The sequence below is a fragment of the Anser anser genome (genome assembly GCF_964211835.1).
Source record: "Anser anser genome assembly, chromosome: 30".
Taxonomy (NCBI): Eukaryota; Metazoa; Chordata; class Aves; order Anseriformes; family Anatidae; genus Anser; species Anser anser.
In genome coordinates this window covers 371,859-386,663 of record NC_139751.1, presented here as the reverse complement: position 1 = coordinate 386,663, position 14,805 = coordinate 371,859, and the positions used below count along the sequence as shown (strand labels likewise).

Sequence of the window (14,805 nt, the reverse complement as noted above, 5' to 3'; positions counted from 1 at the left end):
CCAGCGGGGAGCCGGCCCCGCCCCCTCGGCCGCCGTCAGCCAATAGGAGCCCCGCGCGGCCCGGTGACGCGCGGAGGGGGCCGCCAGTGGTGGGCCCCGCGCGGGGCTGCGGGGGCTGTGATTGGTCGGGAGAGGAGGTGGGCGGGGCGGGACCGGCGCGGCGCGGGGCGCTCGGGTTCCCCCCGGCGGGGAGCGGGGCTGGGCAGCGACGCTGGGGCCGCGGGTTCGAGGCCCGGGCCCGGCTCATTCGTGCGCTGAGCTGCGCGGCCTCAGCCCGGGGGGGGGATCCTGATGGAAACGGCCCCGCTCCGGCCTCGGAGCTGCTCAGAGCCCCCTCCCGCAAAAACCAGGCCCCGGTGGCACGGGGGGTGCAGCCCGGCACCGAGGGTGCACCCAGGACAAGGGAGAGTGCCCCCCGCACCCCTCCGAAAAGAACGGGAAAAGGAAAAGAAAAAAGAAAAATACTGTTTATTTCACACCACTACATCAAGTGCATCAGGCTGCCGTGGCCCCGGCGGGGCCGTCCCCCCCACCGCGCTCCCCGTCCGTCCGTCCATCCGTCCATCCGTCCCCGTCTGTCCATCCATCCCCAGGCTCAGGGGGTCTCAGAGGGGGGGCTGCCCCCGTCGCGGGACCCCCAAATCCTCCTCCCAGCTCGCTCTGCCCTCTGCTAACCCCGCGCGGTCCCCCCCCGTAGTGCAATGTCCCCACGGGGACAGAGGGGCAGGGGCACGAGGCCACCCTTATTTAGGTCAAGCAGCACCTCCCAAGGCCTCGGTGTCTCGACACCTTCGTTTTCGGGTTCACGCGGCTCTGTTTGCTCCGAGCCTCCTCGCATCGGCAGGGGGAGAGGGCTGGGAACTGGGGGGGACGATGAAATAAAAGGGGGTGAAACTAAACTGGGGCTCACCGCTACCGAGCCGTGACGCTACCGGGCCTTAACGCTACCTCGGGAACACAGGGAAGTCACGGAGAAGGGAGAAAATGGCCCAAAAAATGAAAAATCACTCCTGGAAGGGGGGGAGACCTGACACAGAAAGGCGGGGAGGGCGGCCCCCCCCTCACCCAGGGGGCGTCGGGAGACACGGTGAGTGCAGGCGGGGGTCCGGCACCACGCACGTTACGGGACGACGAGGCACGCGCGACACGGGATGCGAACATGGTTGGGCCATGTGTGGGGCGGGAGGGGGGCACGGACACCTACGCGCACGGTTGGGGGGGGACCCGAGCCCCCCGCCGGAGCCGGGCAGAGGGGCAGGGGCCGGGGAAAGTTGGTCACAAAGTGCTGATGGCAGGAGGCTGGGGCGGGGGGGGGGTCAGGGAGGGCGTCTGGGCATGGGGGGCCCCCCCAGCCCCTTTCCTTAGGGGATCTGAAAGACGTTGAGTTTGCTGGTGTTTTTGAGCGTCTGTCGGCGGTTGCAGAACCACACGCGGACGACTTCGCGGTCGTAGTTGAGCTCCTTGGCGATCTCGGTGATCTCCTGGCCGGTGGGCAGCGCGTTCTTCTCGAAGTAGGCGTTGAGCGCCTCGATGGCCTGCGGCGTGAAGGACGTCCGGCGCTTGCGCTTCTTGGAGGGCTCGCCGCCCACGAACTCCATCAGGTTCTGCTGCCCCTCCTGGTTGCGCAGCTCGGCCTCGCTCAGCCACTTCTCCAGCACCGGCTTCAGCTTCTGGGCGCTCTTGGGGGTGATGTCGAGCTTCTCGAACCTGCAGGGACAACACGGACCACGGGATGCTGAGCACGTGGCAGGGGCAAGGGGAAGCCCAGTGGCACCCCACGACACCGGGACCAGGAGGTGTTTCCCTGGCAGGGATGCTGCCTCGTCCCGACCTCCCTCCTCGCCACCTCTATTCCTCCTCCAGCAGCAGGAGATGCGCTGCCTACGCCCCACGGCACCCCCGGCCCCATGCCGGTACCTGCAGATGGCCGACTGGCTGTAGGCAGGGCCCTCGGTGGCCGTCAGGGCCTGCCCCACCTGGGTCTGCGTCAGGCCGAGGGACAGGCGCCGAATCTTGAAGTTCTTGGCGAACTCCCGGATCTCCTCCAGGTTGATGCCGTCCTCCTCCACGCCGCTGTTGGGGGCCTGGGGCTCTGCGAGCGGAGGGGCGGCATCAAGGGCGGCCGGCGGCGACCCCCCGGGGCTCCTCTCCCCTCGTGGGGAAGCCCAAATCCGGTCCCCCCCATCCCTGTCCCCCCCCTCAGAGGAGGGCAGAGCAACTCACTGGCCACCAGCTGGCTGACGGTGGGCGTCTCGGAGCAGGTGATGGGGACGGGCGCCGAGGCCGCCTTCGCTGCCGGCGCAGGGTTGGCGATGACCACGGCCGGCTGGGGCAGAGCTGGGGCCGGCTGGATGGGCTGCACCTGGGTGGGCAGCGAGGGTCAGCAGCGGGGCTGGCACCCTGGCCAGCACCCAGCAGGGGTCCCCGATCCGGCACCGTGTCCCCGATCCCGCACCGTGTCCCTGTGGCTGGCCAGCCACGGGCTCGATCTGTGCGGTTAAACGAGCGGCCACCGTGCTGCTTTGGCTCGGGGTGGGGTGAAACGGGCTCGGGAAAGGAGGAGGGAGCCACCCAGCCACCCAGTACAGAGCCCACCTGGTTCTGTACCGGGTCCCGGCAGCCCACTGCATGCAGGGGGGAGGCGAGGCGCTGTGGGGCAGTTTGGGGGTGGCTGGCACCTCTGCTGGCACCAGAGCCAGATGGGGACACCAAGCGTCCCCATCCCAGCTGGGAAATGCAGCCTGCGAGCGGGATGCGCAGCATCCCTACGGGGCCGGGCCACGTCCCGAGGATGGTCGCGTTGTCCCCAAGTGCCGTGGCCCCATCTCACCTCGCTCTTGGTGGGGGGCTCGGGGGGGGCGCTTTTCTTGATGGTGGCCGCTTGGATGGTGCCGCTGGCCAGCGTGGCGATCACCTGGCCCTGGGCATTGAGCAGCAGCTGGGGCGTCACCGCCTGCACCTGCAGGTTTGGGGCCGGCACCGGGCTGGCCGCCGCGATGCCGGGGGGGTTCACCACCCACGGCAGGGTCCCGATCACCTGCACAAGGGAGGAGAGCGGGGGCTGTGGGGGCACGTCCTTCCAGCGCCCTTCCCAGAGCCGCAGCACCACGTTTGTGGGGGGTACCTTGGGGACCCCCCCTCCCCATCCCCGGCGGTACCTGGCCCTGGGCGTTGGTCAGGATCTGCCCCGTGATGCCCTGCACGCTGGAGATGGTGTTGGCGATCACGGGGGCGGCTGCCAGGGAGCTGAGGAGCTGCGTTTGCCCCCCCAGGGAGGCGGCGCTGATCTGCGGAGAACCAAAAGGCAGGGGTTAGGGACGGGCGCACGGGGCTGCTCGTCATCCCCGCCGGCACGGCCACCGCTCATCCCGGGGTCACTGCGTCCCCCCCTGTGGCAGGGCGGCCCCCGCCTCGCTGCCGTGATGGGAAGCGGTCGCTCCGAGTCCTTTACCGCGAGGGTTTTTTTCCTAAGCCACTCAGAGGGCTGCCCGTGTGGTCACCGGAGAGGGATAAGCGTCCGTCAGGGATAGGGAAACTGAGGCCGGGGATCTGGTGCCGGGAAAGGGGAGCGGGCGCGGGATTGGGGCTGCCCGGCTCCTTACTATGCCAGGGTTAAAGGCAAATCCCGCGGGCTGCACTGCGATCTGGGTCTGCGGCTCAAGCGGCTTCGCCACGGGCGGCGTGGGCGCTGCAGCGGGCTGTGGCAGGATGGGGGGCTGGCTGGGCACGGCGGGCGCCGGGGGGAACACGCTCTGCGGCTGGAGGGGGGGCCGGGGCTGGACCGCAGCCGGCAGCGTCTGGGCAGGCTGCACCGGCGCTGGGATTGCGGTGTTGAGGACGGCGGCGGCTGCAAAGAGATGGAGAGAGCGTGAGCTGGGGAGAGCAGGGGACATCGGGGAGGCTCCAGGATGAGACCTGAGGCTCAGTGGGTCCCCCGTCGGCCCCCTCCCAAAGGGCACCGCATCGCCCGTGGAGCCTCCGTGCGCTCGCACGTCCCAAAGGAGCTCCCGGCAGCCGTGCACCGGGCAGGGCTGAGCTGCAGGATGCATCCTGCCCGCTGAAGGACTGGGTTAATCCAAACAGAGCGGGGAGCCCGGGGCCCCCATCCCAGCTGGGGATGGATCCAAACAAGGCTTTCTTCCCCTGGCTCCGCAGGGAGCTCGGAGGAGGCAGTTCCCTGCTGGAGAAGGGCACAAAGCCTGCCTGGGCACCGCAGAGCCCCTGCGGTGCTGCCCCTTGGGGAGGGTCTCAGCCCTTGCGGACCTGCACCCGCTGCAGCGGTGTGACACGGCCACAACCCCAAACCTGCCCCGGACCCCAGACCCCGAGCACTGTCCCTGTACCCCCATCTCCCCCCCGCCGCTGCCTTCCTCCCCCCCCCGCCGCTGCCTTCCTCCCCCTCACCGCTGCCTTCCTCCCTCGCGCCGTCTCCTTCCTCCCTCCCTCTCGCCGCCCCTCTCCGACGCTCCCAGCACCTTTCGGCCTCGGGGGGGTCGCGACAAACCCTGCTTCTTCCAGCGCCCGCGATTAAACACCGTTTCAGACCCCTCCTGGAGAGGACGGCCTCGGTTCGGCAACAAGCCGGGGAGGACCAGGCGTGCAATTAAGGATGCTGCAAAGCAGAAGAGCACCGGTTACCTTGCAGATTGGCTATAGGTGGTTTGAAAATTCCCCCTGTAGGAGAAGCAGCCGTCAGTCCGGGAAGGGCAGCGACCGTTGCTGTAGGAAATGTCCACACAGCCAGCCCCTGCTGACCTGCCACTTGACCTGCAATACTGATGGGGATAAGAAGAGGTTGAGTAACTGTCCCTGCTGGAACCATTACTCCTGTCACAACTGTTGCTAAGTTTTCCTGAGTCAAGACCTGCAAAAGCAAACAAGATTTAAAAAAGAACAAAAATCAACGCCACTGCAGACAGCATCAGCGAGGCAAGAGCGAGCACAGTCTTTGCAAAGGGGCGCGCAGCTGGCCCGGGGTCCCTCCCATCTCAGCAGCTGGGTTCCCAGCTCCGCGGAGCCCCCCACGGCCCCCCCGAGGGGGGGATGCCCCCCACTGCCCCCCCCCCCAACCACCACCATGGCCGTGGCTCTGGCAGCACCTCGGGCGGCGAGGGCGCCGAGCGGAGGGATGGCGGCGTGGTCCGGGAGGCAGCTCCTGCGCCCCGTGCCACCAGCCGCCGTCGCTGCCCCGGGTGCCCACCACCAACAGATGTCCCCCCCCCGCCCCCGGCCCCAGGTCCCTGCCCCCCCCCCCCCGGGGTCCCCTGCAAGCAGCCGTGCTCCCCCCACTCCACCCCCCCGGTGCCCCAGCCCCATCCCATGCCCCCCCCAGGGTAGTTACCTGCGGGGCGGCCAGCGGGGCCAAGGGCTGCGGCTGCTGGCTGGCGGCGTGGCCGAAGGTGCCGCCGGGGGGGACGCTGCTGGGGGACGCTCCGGCCGCCGGCTTGGTTTTGCCTTGGGGGGGGGCAGAGGAGAGGGTTCGAGAGGCGCTGGGGTAAGGGGGGGACCCAAATCACAGCCACAACCCCCCCCCTGGGATGAGCGTCCCTCCCAGGGCTGCCCCCGTCCCCCTTGGGATGGTGCTGGGGCAGCACCGGAGCAGCACTGCAGCCCCCCAGCCCCCCCTTGGGATTTGGGGGGGTCGTCACCTTGGTTATGGGATGCAGGAAAAGGGAGTTTGGGGCTTATTATGTGATGTTCAGGGCAGGGATCCAAGGAGGGGGAAGGAAGGGGTTAGGAGATCCGGGCGGGGGTGCACGCTGCGCCTGTGCCCCCACCAGCCCAAATCAGCAGCGGCTGCAGCGGTGCCAGCGCCCAACGGGGGCACCCTGGGGAGGTGGAAGTTTTGTAACAAAAAAAAAAAAAGTTTCCAGAAAATGGATGCAATTCGCTGCACGAGTGAAATCTTGCATTCTTCTGCTAAAGCTGTTTTAGCTAATTTTCATTTGTGATTTTCAACCCTCCGCCCAACTGCACAAGAGATATTAATATTTCTAAGTTATCATTAACATCCAGGTAAGAGGAAACCTTGCTCCTAATCCTTATTTATTACTTTTGAAAGACCTATTTATTTTTTGAGCAACCTCTTGTATTTATTCTGCTCGACTTCTAATAACGGCAGCCCTTGGGTACAAAATCCACATAATCCTCTTCTATTTTTGTAAAAAGAAAGACACCCTTTTCCTGTCTTCTCCTTCGGCAGAAAAACTTTTACCAAATAAATACTTCTCTCATCTACGAGCCAGGCATTTCTCAGATTTGGGTCGCTGCCCAGAAATAGCTACAGGTCTGTGAAGTTTTTTTAAAAAAAGCCTTTTTAAATTTTTTTTTTTTGGTAGCAAAATCTAAGTGGTTCTAAGCCCGGGTCTAAGCGCTGCTCTGAGCGCAGGATGCTTCCCCCTCCCAGCTGCCGGAGGAGGAATTGGTTTGCTGAACCCTAACAGAGCTCGGCACGGGGATGCTCTGGAGCAAGGGACGGGGGCTGCTCGTCCCACCGAGCGCCCCGGAGCCCAACCTGCCTGCAGGGCCAGCAGGAGCAGGGCAGCCCAGGGAAGGAGCCGGGGCAGGAAAGCATCTCACCGGCCGCCTCGGCGCTGCACGAGGTCTCGGCGCTGGGCGGCACGTCCTCTCTGCCCGGGTCGCCGCTCCCTCGCGGGGAGCCCCGTGCACCCTCCCCGGGTGGCATCTCCAAAGGTTTCCTGTCCTCCTCGGCCGGCGGCGGGGCGTCCACGCCGACCTCCAGCACGCGGATCGTCTCGTGGCTGGACATGACAATGACCTGCGAACGCGTCCCCAAACGTCCGTCAGCTCCGGGGGCTGGCCCCCGCGCCCCAGCGCAGAGCGACGGCTGCTGGGCTCCCCCCGTCCCATGGTACCCCTAAAACAGAGCATGCAGAGCCCCCCATCCCCTTGAGAAGGGGTGTGCAGGGGGTGAACGCCACCCCAGCACAGAGGGGTCCAGGCCAGCACCTCACTGCTTGAGTTAATCAGCAGCTTCAGGGCTCCCCCATAATTAAGCCCAGCTCCGTGTGCATCGGAGGGTGATGTCTGTAGTGGTAAAACACGGCTGGCAACGGCCGTGGCAGCCCCAGCAGAGCTGGTATTTGCTGCTAAAAGCCAGCAAACCAGCAAAACTCCCTGCAAGGTGGCAGAACAACGCCAGCGTGAACGGCTGGGGCTGGGCAAGCCCCCAGTATGCTGCCTCTTGCACGGGGACACAGGGAGCCCAGAGCAGTTTTGCTCCTGCGGCTGGAGCTTTGCTCCTCTGGATGCGAAAGCAACCGACGGCAGCTCCCAGGGCTGTGGGCAGCCGAGGCGTGGAGCAGAGGTTTCCTGCAGCCGCTGCCCCAATGCCTCGCCCTGCGTGCCCCATGCCGGGACATGGGGTGCCCCTACCTGCTCGTTGACCGTCAGCGGGGCCTCCTGGGTCTGCACGGCTTCAGGGTCCATGATGTCCCCGGGGAGGCGGGAGAGGGCAGGGGGAGCCGGCTCAGACCTTCCTCATGCTGCAAGCGAGGGACACCGGTGTTTGTCCCCGAGCCACCGGGTGCCGCGGGGCCACGCACTGGGAACCGAGTGCGCCCGGAGGCTCCCCGCGCCGCCCTGCCCGTCCAGCCTCCCATTTTACCAGCTCTTTCCCAGCCCTGGCTGGGGCTCGGGGTGGTGCAGGGCTTGCTGGCACCCCCCTGCCCTGCTCCAGGGGGATGCATGAGCCTGGGGGGGCCCTCCGAGCACCCCGTCCCCAGCAGGAGGCTGCGGAAGAGTCGGTGTCCCCCCAGAGGGGTTGGGGACGTGGGGCCAACCCAGTTTGTTTGGTGAGGGTCAAACACACTGCGAGCAAAGCAAGAAAACGTGCTCCGAGGGGCAAGCCTCTTCCCCTCTCCTCTCCCACTGCGCTTGGGGAGATGAGGATGCGATTCCTGCAGCCCCTTTCAAAAACCCTGAAAAAGCAGCCGTGAACCGTGGCTGCTCGGGCACAGAGCAGGTCCCCAGGGGCCTCGGTGACACCCCCCGGCTCTCCCAAGCCCCCAACGCGGAACGCCAGCAGCAGGAGCCTCGACCTGCTCCATCCCAAGGGGACCCGGGTCGCTGGGGTGCTTTGGCTGATGTTTTCTGGGGGGTGAAACGAGTCGCTCCCGATGGAAGGGGCTCGGCACACCTGTTGGAAGGCGGCTCGTCCTCCCCCAACGCCCCTCATTATCCCGTTTGGTCACGTAGTGTCCCCTCGCCGCCTTACAGGAGCATAATTGCCTTTATAAGAGGCTTATGAATTTTTTATTAGGAATGTCTCTGGGACGCATTTAACCAGCCAGCCTGGATGACATTCAAAATTACTTGATGCATGTGCGAAGGTGTCCTTGTTTGTGGAGCTGTGCGGGCACCTGGGGCGTGTTTATCCTGGTGGGTGCAGCCAGACCCCGGCTCTCCCTGCCCAAAATGCCCCAAAATGCTGGGCCCTGCAGCTCCCTCTGCCCTGGGCCTGATTCTGTCTCTGCCTCGCGGAGTGCGTCCTGAGCCGGGGCTGGCGTTTGTCTGCGGTTCCTAAACACCATCACTTGGACCCCGCCACTACAAGGGGGCCCAAATTGAATTAAGAGCCAAATTCTCATTTGAAACTCAACAGGGGCCGAGCATGTCGCTCCCTGAGGCTGGCTTTTCAAACACCGCTCATCATTTATTGTCTGCAGCCAAACGATGCTGGGGGTCCCAGCAGAGCGCCGGGACGGGGCTCGGCAGCCGCCTGCCCCTGCCTTGGTCCTGCCGGGCTCATCCCAAACCTCACCCGGGACCGGGGGGCTGCAGAGTTTCAGCCCCGTGGCCGGATTCGGCGAGGGCGTCCCCGCAGCCCGTGACTGCTCCCCGGTACCCGCTGCGAATTTTTAAACCTGGCTTCAGAGCACACAAACACCTTGGGATGCCAGCGCGCGGTTTAATTAACAATTTATTCTGGTGCAACAGAGAACAGAGCAAGGGACGAGCTAGCGGCTTACGCAGGCAGCTGGCGTTATTAAAAGTTAATGAGCTCCCCGGCAGCCAGAGCTGGGCGAGTGGCAAGGAAGCCGGAGCAGGGGACGCCTGTGCTGCCTGCACGGGGCAGGCAGGGAGGAAAACCGGCGGACCCGAGGCGCGAAGGGTCCCGCTTCGTGCCGGGCGAGAGGGAGAAGGAAAACTCGCAGCAGGTGGCAGGCGCTGGTCGGGGGGCTCTGCCCTGCCTGCTGCTGAATTCCCCCCACCGGCTGCAGTCTGGGTGCCGCATATCGCGATACGTCGCCTCTGGGTCACCCGGCCCGTGGCCTGGCACCAGCAGGGCAGCCTTTGCGCCCTCGTGTTAAGCGCCTGGCATCGCCCAGCACGGGGCAGCTCCGTCCGGCAGCTGGGCCTGCAGGAGGTGGGGAAGGTCCTTGGTCCCGTCCCGTCCCCTCCCTGCCTGGGACGTCACCGTGTCCCCGAACGCCTGCCACATTGGTGTCCCCAGCGGGGGCACCGGGGCTGCCCTTATGGAAGGGGACGCCGGCACAGCGGGGCCCCCCGGTTAGGTGAGGTGAAACCCAAGAAGCTCAGCTATCTATAGCTTTACATAGGGTGTGTGTAAGCAGCTGCTGGACAGACAGACAGACAGACAGACAGCTCCGCGCCCCAGGAGAGGAGCCAGGCAGCCCCTGGGCCAGCCCGTCCGTCTCCAGACCCCAAGGGTGCGTAGCACCCCACTTTTTGGGCTGCTTCAACACCGTGATGGAGAGGGACGGAGCACCCCAGGGGCCGCATGGTTTGTGGGGGAACCCTTCCTAACAGCCAGGGAACAGCCAGAACCCCAAAACGCCCCCAGGGCACTGCAGGCAGGGCATGGATGAAGCCCCTGGAACAAGAGTGCCCCAATGGAGGGGTCTCGGGGCAGCCCCGGGCGCTCACTCACAGTTTGCTCAGGGTGCAGTCGGGCTCCTGGAGGGGCTCGGGGCTGGTCCTCGGGGCAGCGCTCCGGGTTCGCGCAGTCGGCTGTGGGGAGAGAGAAAGCAGAGCTGGAGGGGAGGCTAACCGCTGGGACAAGGAGCCCCGAGCCGAAGAAGCGAACCGTCCCCAGCACGCACGGTAGCTAAAAGCTAACGCATGAATTCGCCTCCCTCGGGGACTCGGGGGGTCACGATGCAGGGACCCCCCCGCAAGCACCAGGGCTCGTTTCCACCCATCCAAGCCCCTGGCCCCACAAGGTGAGGCGAGGCCAGGAGCCGCTCTCCCAGCCGCGCGTTTCTCCCAGCACGGCCGGAGCAGCGAGAGGCTGCGGAGGGCATCGCGCCCGCGCGCCAGCCGCCGCATTTATCGCAGCGAGGGACTTCGATCCGCTCAGGCTTGCCCCGCGGGGGAAGACTCAAATAACGCAGAGAGAAGAGGAGAGAGATATTTTTTTTTTCCTCGGTGCTGTGCAAAGAGACCAATTAGCGTGCTAGACGATTAAACAGACATTTCATCATGTCAGGCTCGGCGCGGTTTGGCGGCGCGCTTTGGGTTTGGGAGCGGGCTGCTTCTCCTCCAGCAGCCCTTCTGCAGGTCGGCAGTACCATTTCATTTTCCTTCTTCACACATTTTTCGTAATTAATGGGACAAATAATTTGTCCAGATGGTGGTGTTAAGTGCACGCAGCAAGAAGACAGCCATTTCGCAACAGATGGCGACAAGGAAATGAAATGCACAAAATAATAATAATATTAAAGAAAAAAAAAAGAGAGGGAAAAAAAGGAGAGGATAATTTAAGATGCTCTGAGTCTCACTGTGAATATAATTGCCATGTTAATTACAAGTGCTGATGAGTCAGAAATGTAGCCACTTGGATCCCAAGTGGGCAGAAATCTAAGTTTGAACAAACTTGCCACAGGTGAGAAACCCTCAGAGGTTAATTAGGGCCAGTCCATACAGAAGACATTTTGGACACGGTTACAGCTCGCTAATTACTCGCTATCGTTACCCCAGATTAATTCCTTTGGATGGCCATTCCTGCCCCAGGCTCGGGACTTTCCATGCTCCATAAGCAGCAGCCGGGGAAAGGCCCTGCCACAGGTGGGTGAGCCCTAAAAGCCACCCCAACGTGGCAAGTGCAGGACTCAAAGTGCCTTTTTACCCTTTCTTGAAGTTTATGGCCCCTGAGACGTGTCAGTGTGAGGCTGACCCGCTGTTTATTCTCAGAGGATGCGCTGTGCGACCGCCGGCCTTCGCAAAGAGGAAATCCAGCCCTCAAAATCCGCGCCAGCTCTTTGGTTTTCACAGTATGGCCACTTGGGTTTTTTCTTTGAAGCCCAAATATCTGCTGGGACCCCAGAGGCACCGTACCGAGGCTCCCAGCACACCTCGCAAGCCACCTCTGAGTCCTGTGGGCAGCGCGCCCGGCCACGGCTACTTGGGGAAACTGAGGCAGGGGATGAGATGTGCCCCCTGCCACAAACTGGCTTGCAGATCTCAAACCCGTCCATTTCCCGACAAAAATAGGCTGCTCGGAGCTGCGGGGAGCATTCCTGCAGCCGAGCCGACGCGGCGAGCTCCGGCAGCCCTGGGCTCAGCCCCGCAGCATCACGCTGCCGAACCTGAATGCGGAGCTGTGCGTGCGGCTTCTTAATGCAACCTGGCGGGACAAAGAGGCTTACGGGACCCAGAGCCCGAGGAGATGAGCCTCTAATTCCTTTGGTTGTGCTCAACAACACATGCCTCCTAATCAAAATCTTTCCACTAAGCAGCGAGAGCATGCAAACCTGATTTCTGCCCCATCCTTTTGGCACCGCGGGGACTCCGGGACAGCCTGTTGGCATCACTCGGTCATGGTAAAACGGCCCCTGGGCGCACAGGGCTCAGGCCACCGGCGCATCCCTTTGCGCTCCCAGGTTGCTGAGATGATTTCACCCCAAAACCAGGCACCAGACCCCAGCGTGGCACCGCACGAGGACCTCAGCTCCTGGCACAGGACCGCAAAATGCTGATGTCCAATTGCAGGAGCAGCTCCTTGGTCCCTGGTCCAAGCCCTGCCTGGCTGGCTGCAGCAGGGAGCGTGGTTTTACGGCCAGCTGTAAATTCCTGGAGACTGGGGCTCTAAGGGAAAGCTGGCATCAGCCGTAAGTGGAAGGCTGCAAAGGCTTCAAGACAGAGGTTTCTTCTGCTGGGAGGGCTTTGGAGCAGCTCCCTGGCGCTCCCGGTTACTCATCCACGGCGTGAGTCAAGCTCGTTCCTGGAAAAACCCATGCCAGGGCTTGGGCCGGCCAAATCTTGAAGGCAAGTCCGGGAAAAGGAATCGACGAGCCCAAGGGGAGCCCTGCCAAGGCGAGCGAAAAGACGCGGGGGCTACTCAGAGCCAGCGGGAGCCACGCTCGTCAAGCGAAGCGAGCGGGGCCAAGCCGAGCTCAGCCGCATGCCCGCGGGCACCAGGGCAGGAGCGAGCTTGGGGAGGGGGTTGCAAGGCTGAAATGGAGCCCCCTGCACGTCCCAGCCTGCACCCCCTCGCCCCAGCGCTGCATTTCGGCTTGCAGACACCTGTGTGCGATGTAGCACAAAAGGGAGAGGGCGCTTTGCATCGGCCCGCAGCGATGTGCCCGGTGCTGGCACCACGCGCTGTGGGACCCCAGCCCAAGCACGGGTGACCTTGCAGGGGAAACACCCAAAAGCAGTTGACCAGGGCTGCTTGCCAGGTTGGGGGTTTAACTCCATTATTTGCAAAATCCTCTTTGCACCGTTGAAAATCAACATTTTTCTCCTGGCCGTGTTGTGCTTTTACCCTTTCCAGCCACTATTGCCCTAAAACGCCCACGGGAAGGTGCGGGGCAGCCCTGCGCGCTGCGCCCACCTCCGCCACTGACGGCTCGCACAACCTTGGTTGCATCACTTCACCTTCACTTCACTTCCCACCTTCACGGGGTTTGGGTCGCAAAAACCTGTCCCAACCCCAAATAAAACCTCGGAGGACGATGGGGATCCCCCATTCCCCCGGCACAGACCCCGGCACCGGGAGCAGCCGTGCGGTGACTTCCCAGGAATCCGCGCATTTCTCCGGAGAGCCGGGAAAAGTATTTTTATTCCCGCTGCGCCGACGGGGAGGAGAGGGATTAAGTTCACCTCCCAAGGTCATGCCAGAGGAGGGTGGCAAAACCAGGAACAGATTTCCCGTCTCCCAAGCCGCTGCATTCGAAGCTCCCATCTGGCTCCCCCCAAAAATAGCGACCGCAGCATCGATCGCCCGGGGCTGCCAACGCGAGAGGTGCCCGGGGGGCCCAGGACATCTCGGAGGGACGGCGGGGCGGGTTTGGGCCGGGACAGGACCCCCCCACGCACACCCAAAAAAAAAAACCAATAACACTACGGTCCTGTGGAATGTAATGGGGGGGGCAGTGCTCTGCCCCTCACTGGGGTGGGGGGGTAAAGGGGGGTTCCTGGGTGAAGACGGAGCCCGTGATGGTGGCATGGGATGGGGAGGGGGCCGAGGAGGGAGGCAGCCCCCCCATCCCCTGCACCTCTGCCAGCTGGGGCTCTGCGGCACCAGGGAAAGTGCCGCCCCCCCCCCCCCAAAATGCAAGCGGGGGGCTCAGAGCAGCAGCAGGAACCGTCCCCCCCCAAGGGGCGAGATGTCCCCAGGGCAAGGACCCCCCCGCAGGGGCACACGGCCCCCCCACCTTGCCGCACGCCGTGCCCAGCCCCACACTATGCCACAGCCCCCCCCGAATGTCCTTGTCCCCCCCCCGGCCGTACTCTCCATCCTTCCCCGACGTGCAGCATCTCCCCCCTGCCACCCCCCCGGGGCTCTGCTCGCCCCCCCGGAGCCCCCGGGCTCCCAAATCCCTGCCGAGCCCCCGCACCCCCCGGCACCCGCACCCCAAGGTGTGGGGGCACCATTCCTCCCAGCCGGGGGGGTCCCTTTGCCCCGCACCGCCAGGACCCCAACATTGTCCCCCCCCCCCCGCAGCACCCTTCATCCCTAGACCTTTTTCTCCTGCCCCCCCAAACCCCACCTCCCCCAGCCCCAAATTATTCCCGTCCCCCCCCTTAACCCCGCTACGATCACATTTTCCCTGCTGGGTGCGGGGGGGAGGGGGGGGCCCCCCAAGCTCCGGGACCCCCGTGCCCCCCCCATCCTCCCCTCGCCCCCCCGTGCCCCCCCGCCGTGCGCTCCGCGGCCCCGCCGCCTCTCCCCGCTTCCCCGCTTCCCCCCCCACCCCCCCGAACCCAACCGGGCTCTCTTTATCATAAATATATAAATTATGCTAATTACGGCATTGCATATTCACCGCGGCGGGGCCCGCCGCCCCCCGCCCGGCCCCGGCCCCGGCCCCGCACCGGCCCCGCACCGGCCCCGCACTCACCGGCGGGCTCCGCGCGGCCCCGCGCCCGCTCCCGCTCCGCTGCCGGCGAGAATTAAAAATTCATCGCGGCGGCGGCGGCGGCACAAAGGGGAGGGAGGCGGCGAGCGGGGCCCGGAGGCTGGAGGGGGGGGAAAAAGGGAAAAAAAAAAAAAATAAATAAAAAAGGGGGGGGGGGCGGCCCGAGCCGGGAGCTCCCCGAGGAGGGAGGTGTTGGGGGGGGAAAGGGGGAGGTTGGGGTGGGTTTTGGGGGGGTTTGGTGGTTTTTTTTTATTTTTTTCTTTCCCTCGGTGGGATTTTTTAGCTGCTGCGTCATGAACATAATTTATGCGCAGGCCTTTGCCGCATCCCCGGGCTGCCACGCTGCTCGCCGCCGCCGGGGGCGCACGGAGCCCCCCCCCCAGCCCCGAGACCCCCAAAGTCAGAGCTCCCCCAAAACAGAGCCCTGTCCCTGAGCCCCGAGACTCCCGAAGTCAGAGCT

The 14,805-nt window shown here is 64.4% G+C and overlaps 1 protein-coding gene across 6 annotated transcripts; it reads right to left on the bottom strand.

Moving 5' to 3' along the window:
- Window positions 1–451: 451 nt before the first annotated feature.
- Window positions 452–14,451, bottom strand: POU6F1 (POU class 6 homeobox 1). Of its 6 annotated transcripts, none has more exons than XM_083814236.1 (13): window positions 14,328–14,451; window positions 9,914–9,993; window positions 7,396–7,505; window positions 6,580–6,778; window positions 5,342–5,454; window positions 4,639–4,775; window positions 4,405–4,550; window positions 3,603–3,847; window positions 3,159–3,287; window positions 2,831–3,037; window positions 2,224–2,362; window positions 1,918–2,092; window positions 452–1,707 (listed from the first exon to the last, which is right to left on the bottom strand). In XM_083814236.1, the coding sequence occupies exons 3-13, from the start codon at window positions 7,447–7,449 to the stop codon at window positions 1,362–1,364; spliced, it is 1,890 nt and encodes a 629-aa protein (XP_083670362.1). In that variant the 5' UTR covers window positions 7,450–7,505; window positions 9,914–9,993; window positions 14,328–14,451; the 3' UTR covers window positions 452–1,361. The 6 variants fall into 6 exon arrangements, with proteins under 6 accessions (XP_083670362.1, XP_083670366.1, XP_083670364.1 ...); XM_083814240.1 differs by lacking the exon at window positions 14,328–14,451 and adding an exon at window positions 14,237–14,256; XM_083814238.1 differs by lacking the exon at window positions 14,328–14,451 and adding an exon at window positions 11,736–13,689.
- Window positions 14,452–14,805: the final 354 nt, after the last annotated feature.

Bases quoted from the DNA above. Each gene is read 5' to 3' on its own strand.
- POU6F1 (XM_083814236.1), bottom strand. From the start codon at position 7,449: ATGGACCCTGAAGCCGTGCAGACCCAGGAGGCCCCGCTGACGGTCAAC. The intron at 3,038-3,158 runs GTACCGCCGGGG...TCCCTTGTGCAG, and splicing joins TGACCAACGCCCAGGGCCAG to GTGATCGGGACCCTGCCGTG. The intron at 2,093-2,223 runs GTGAGTTGCTCT...CTCCGCTCGCAG, and splicing joins CGTCAGCCAGCTGGTGGCCA to AGCCCCAGGCCCCCAACAGC.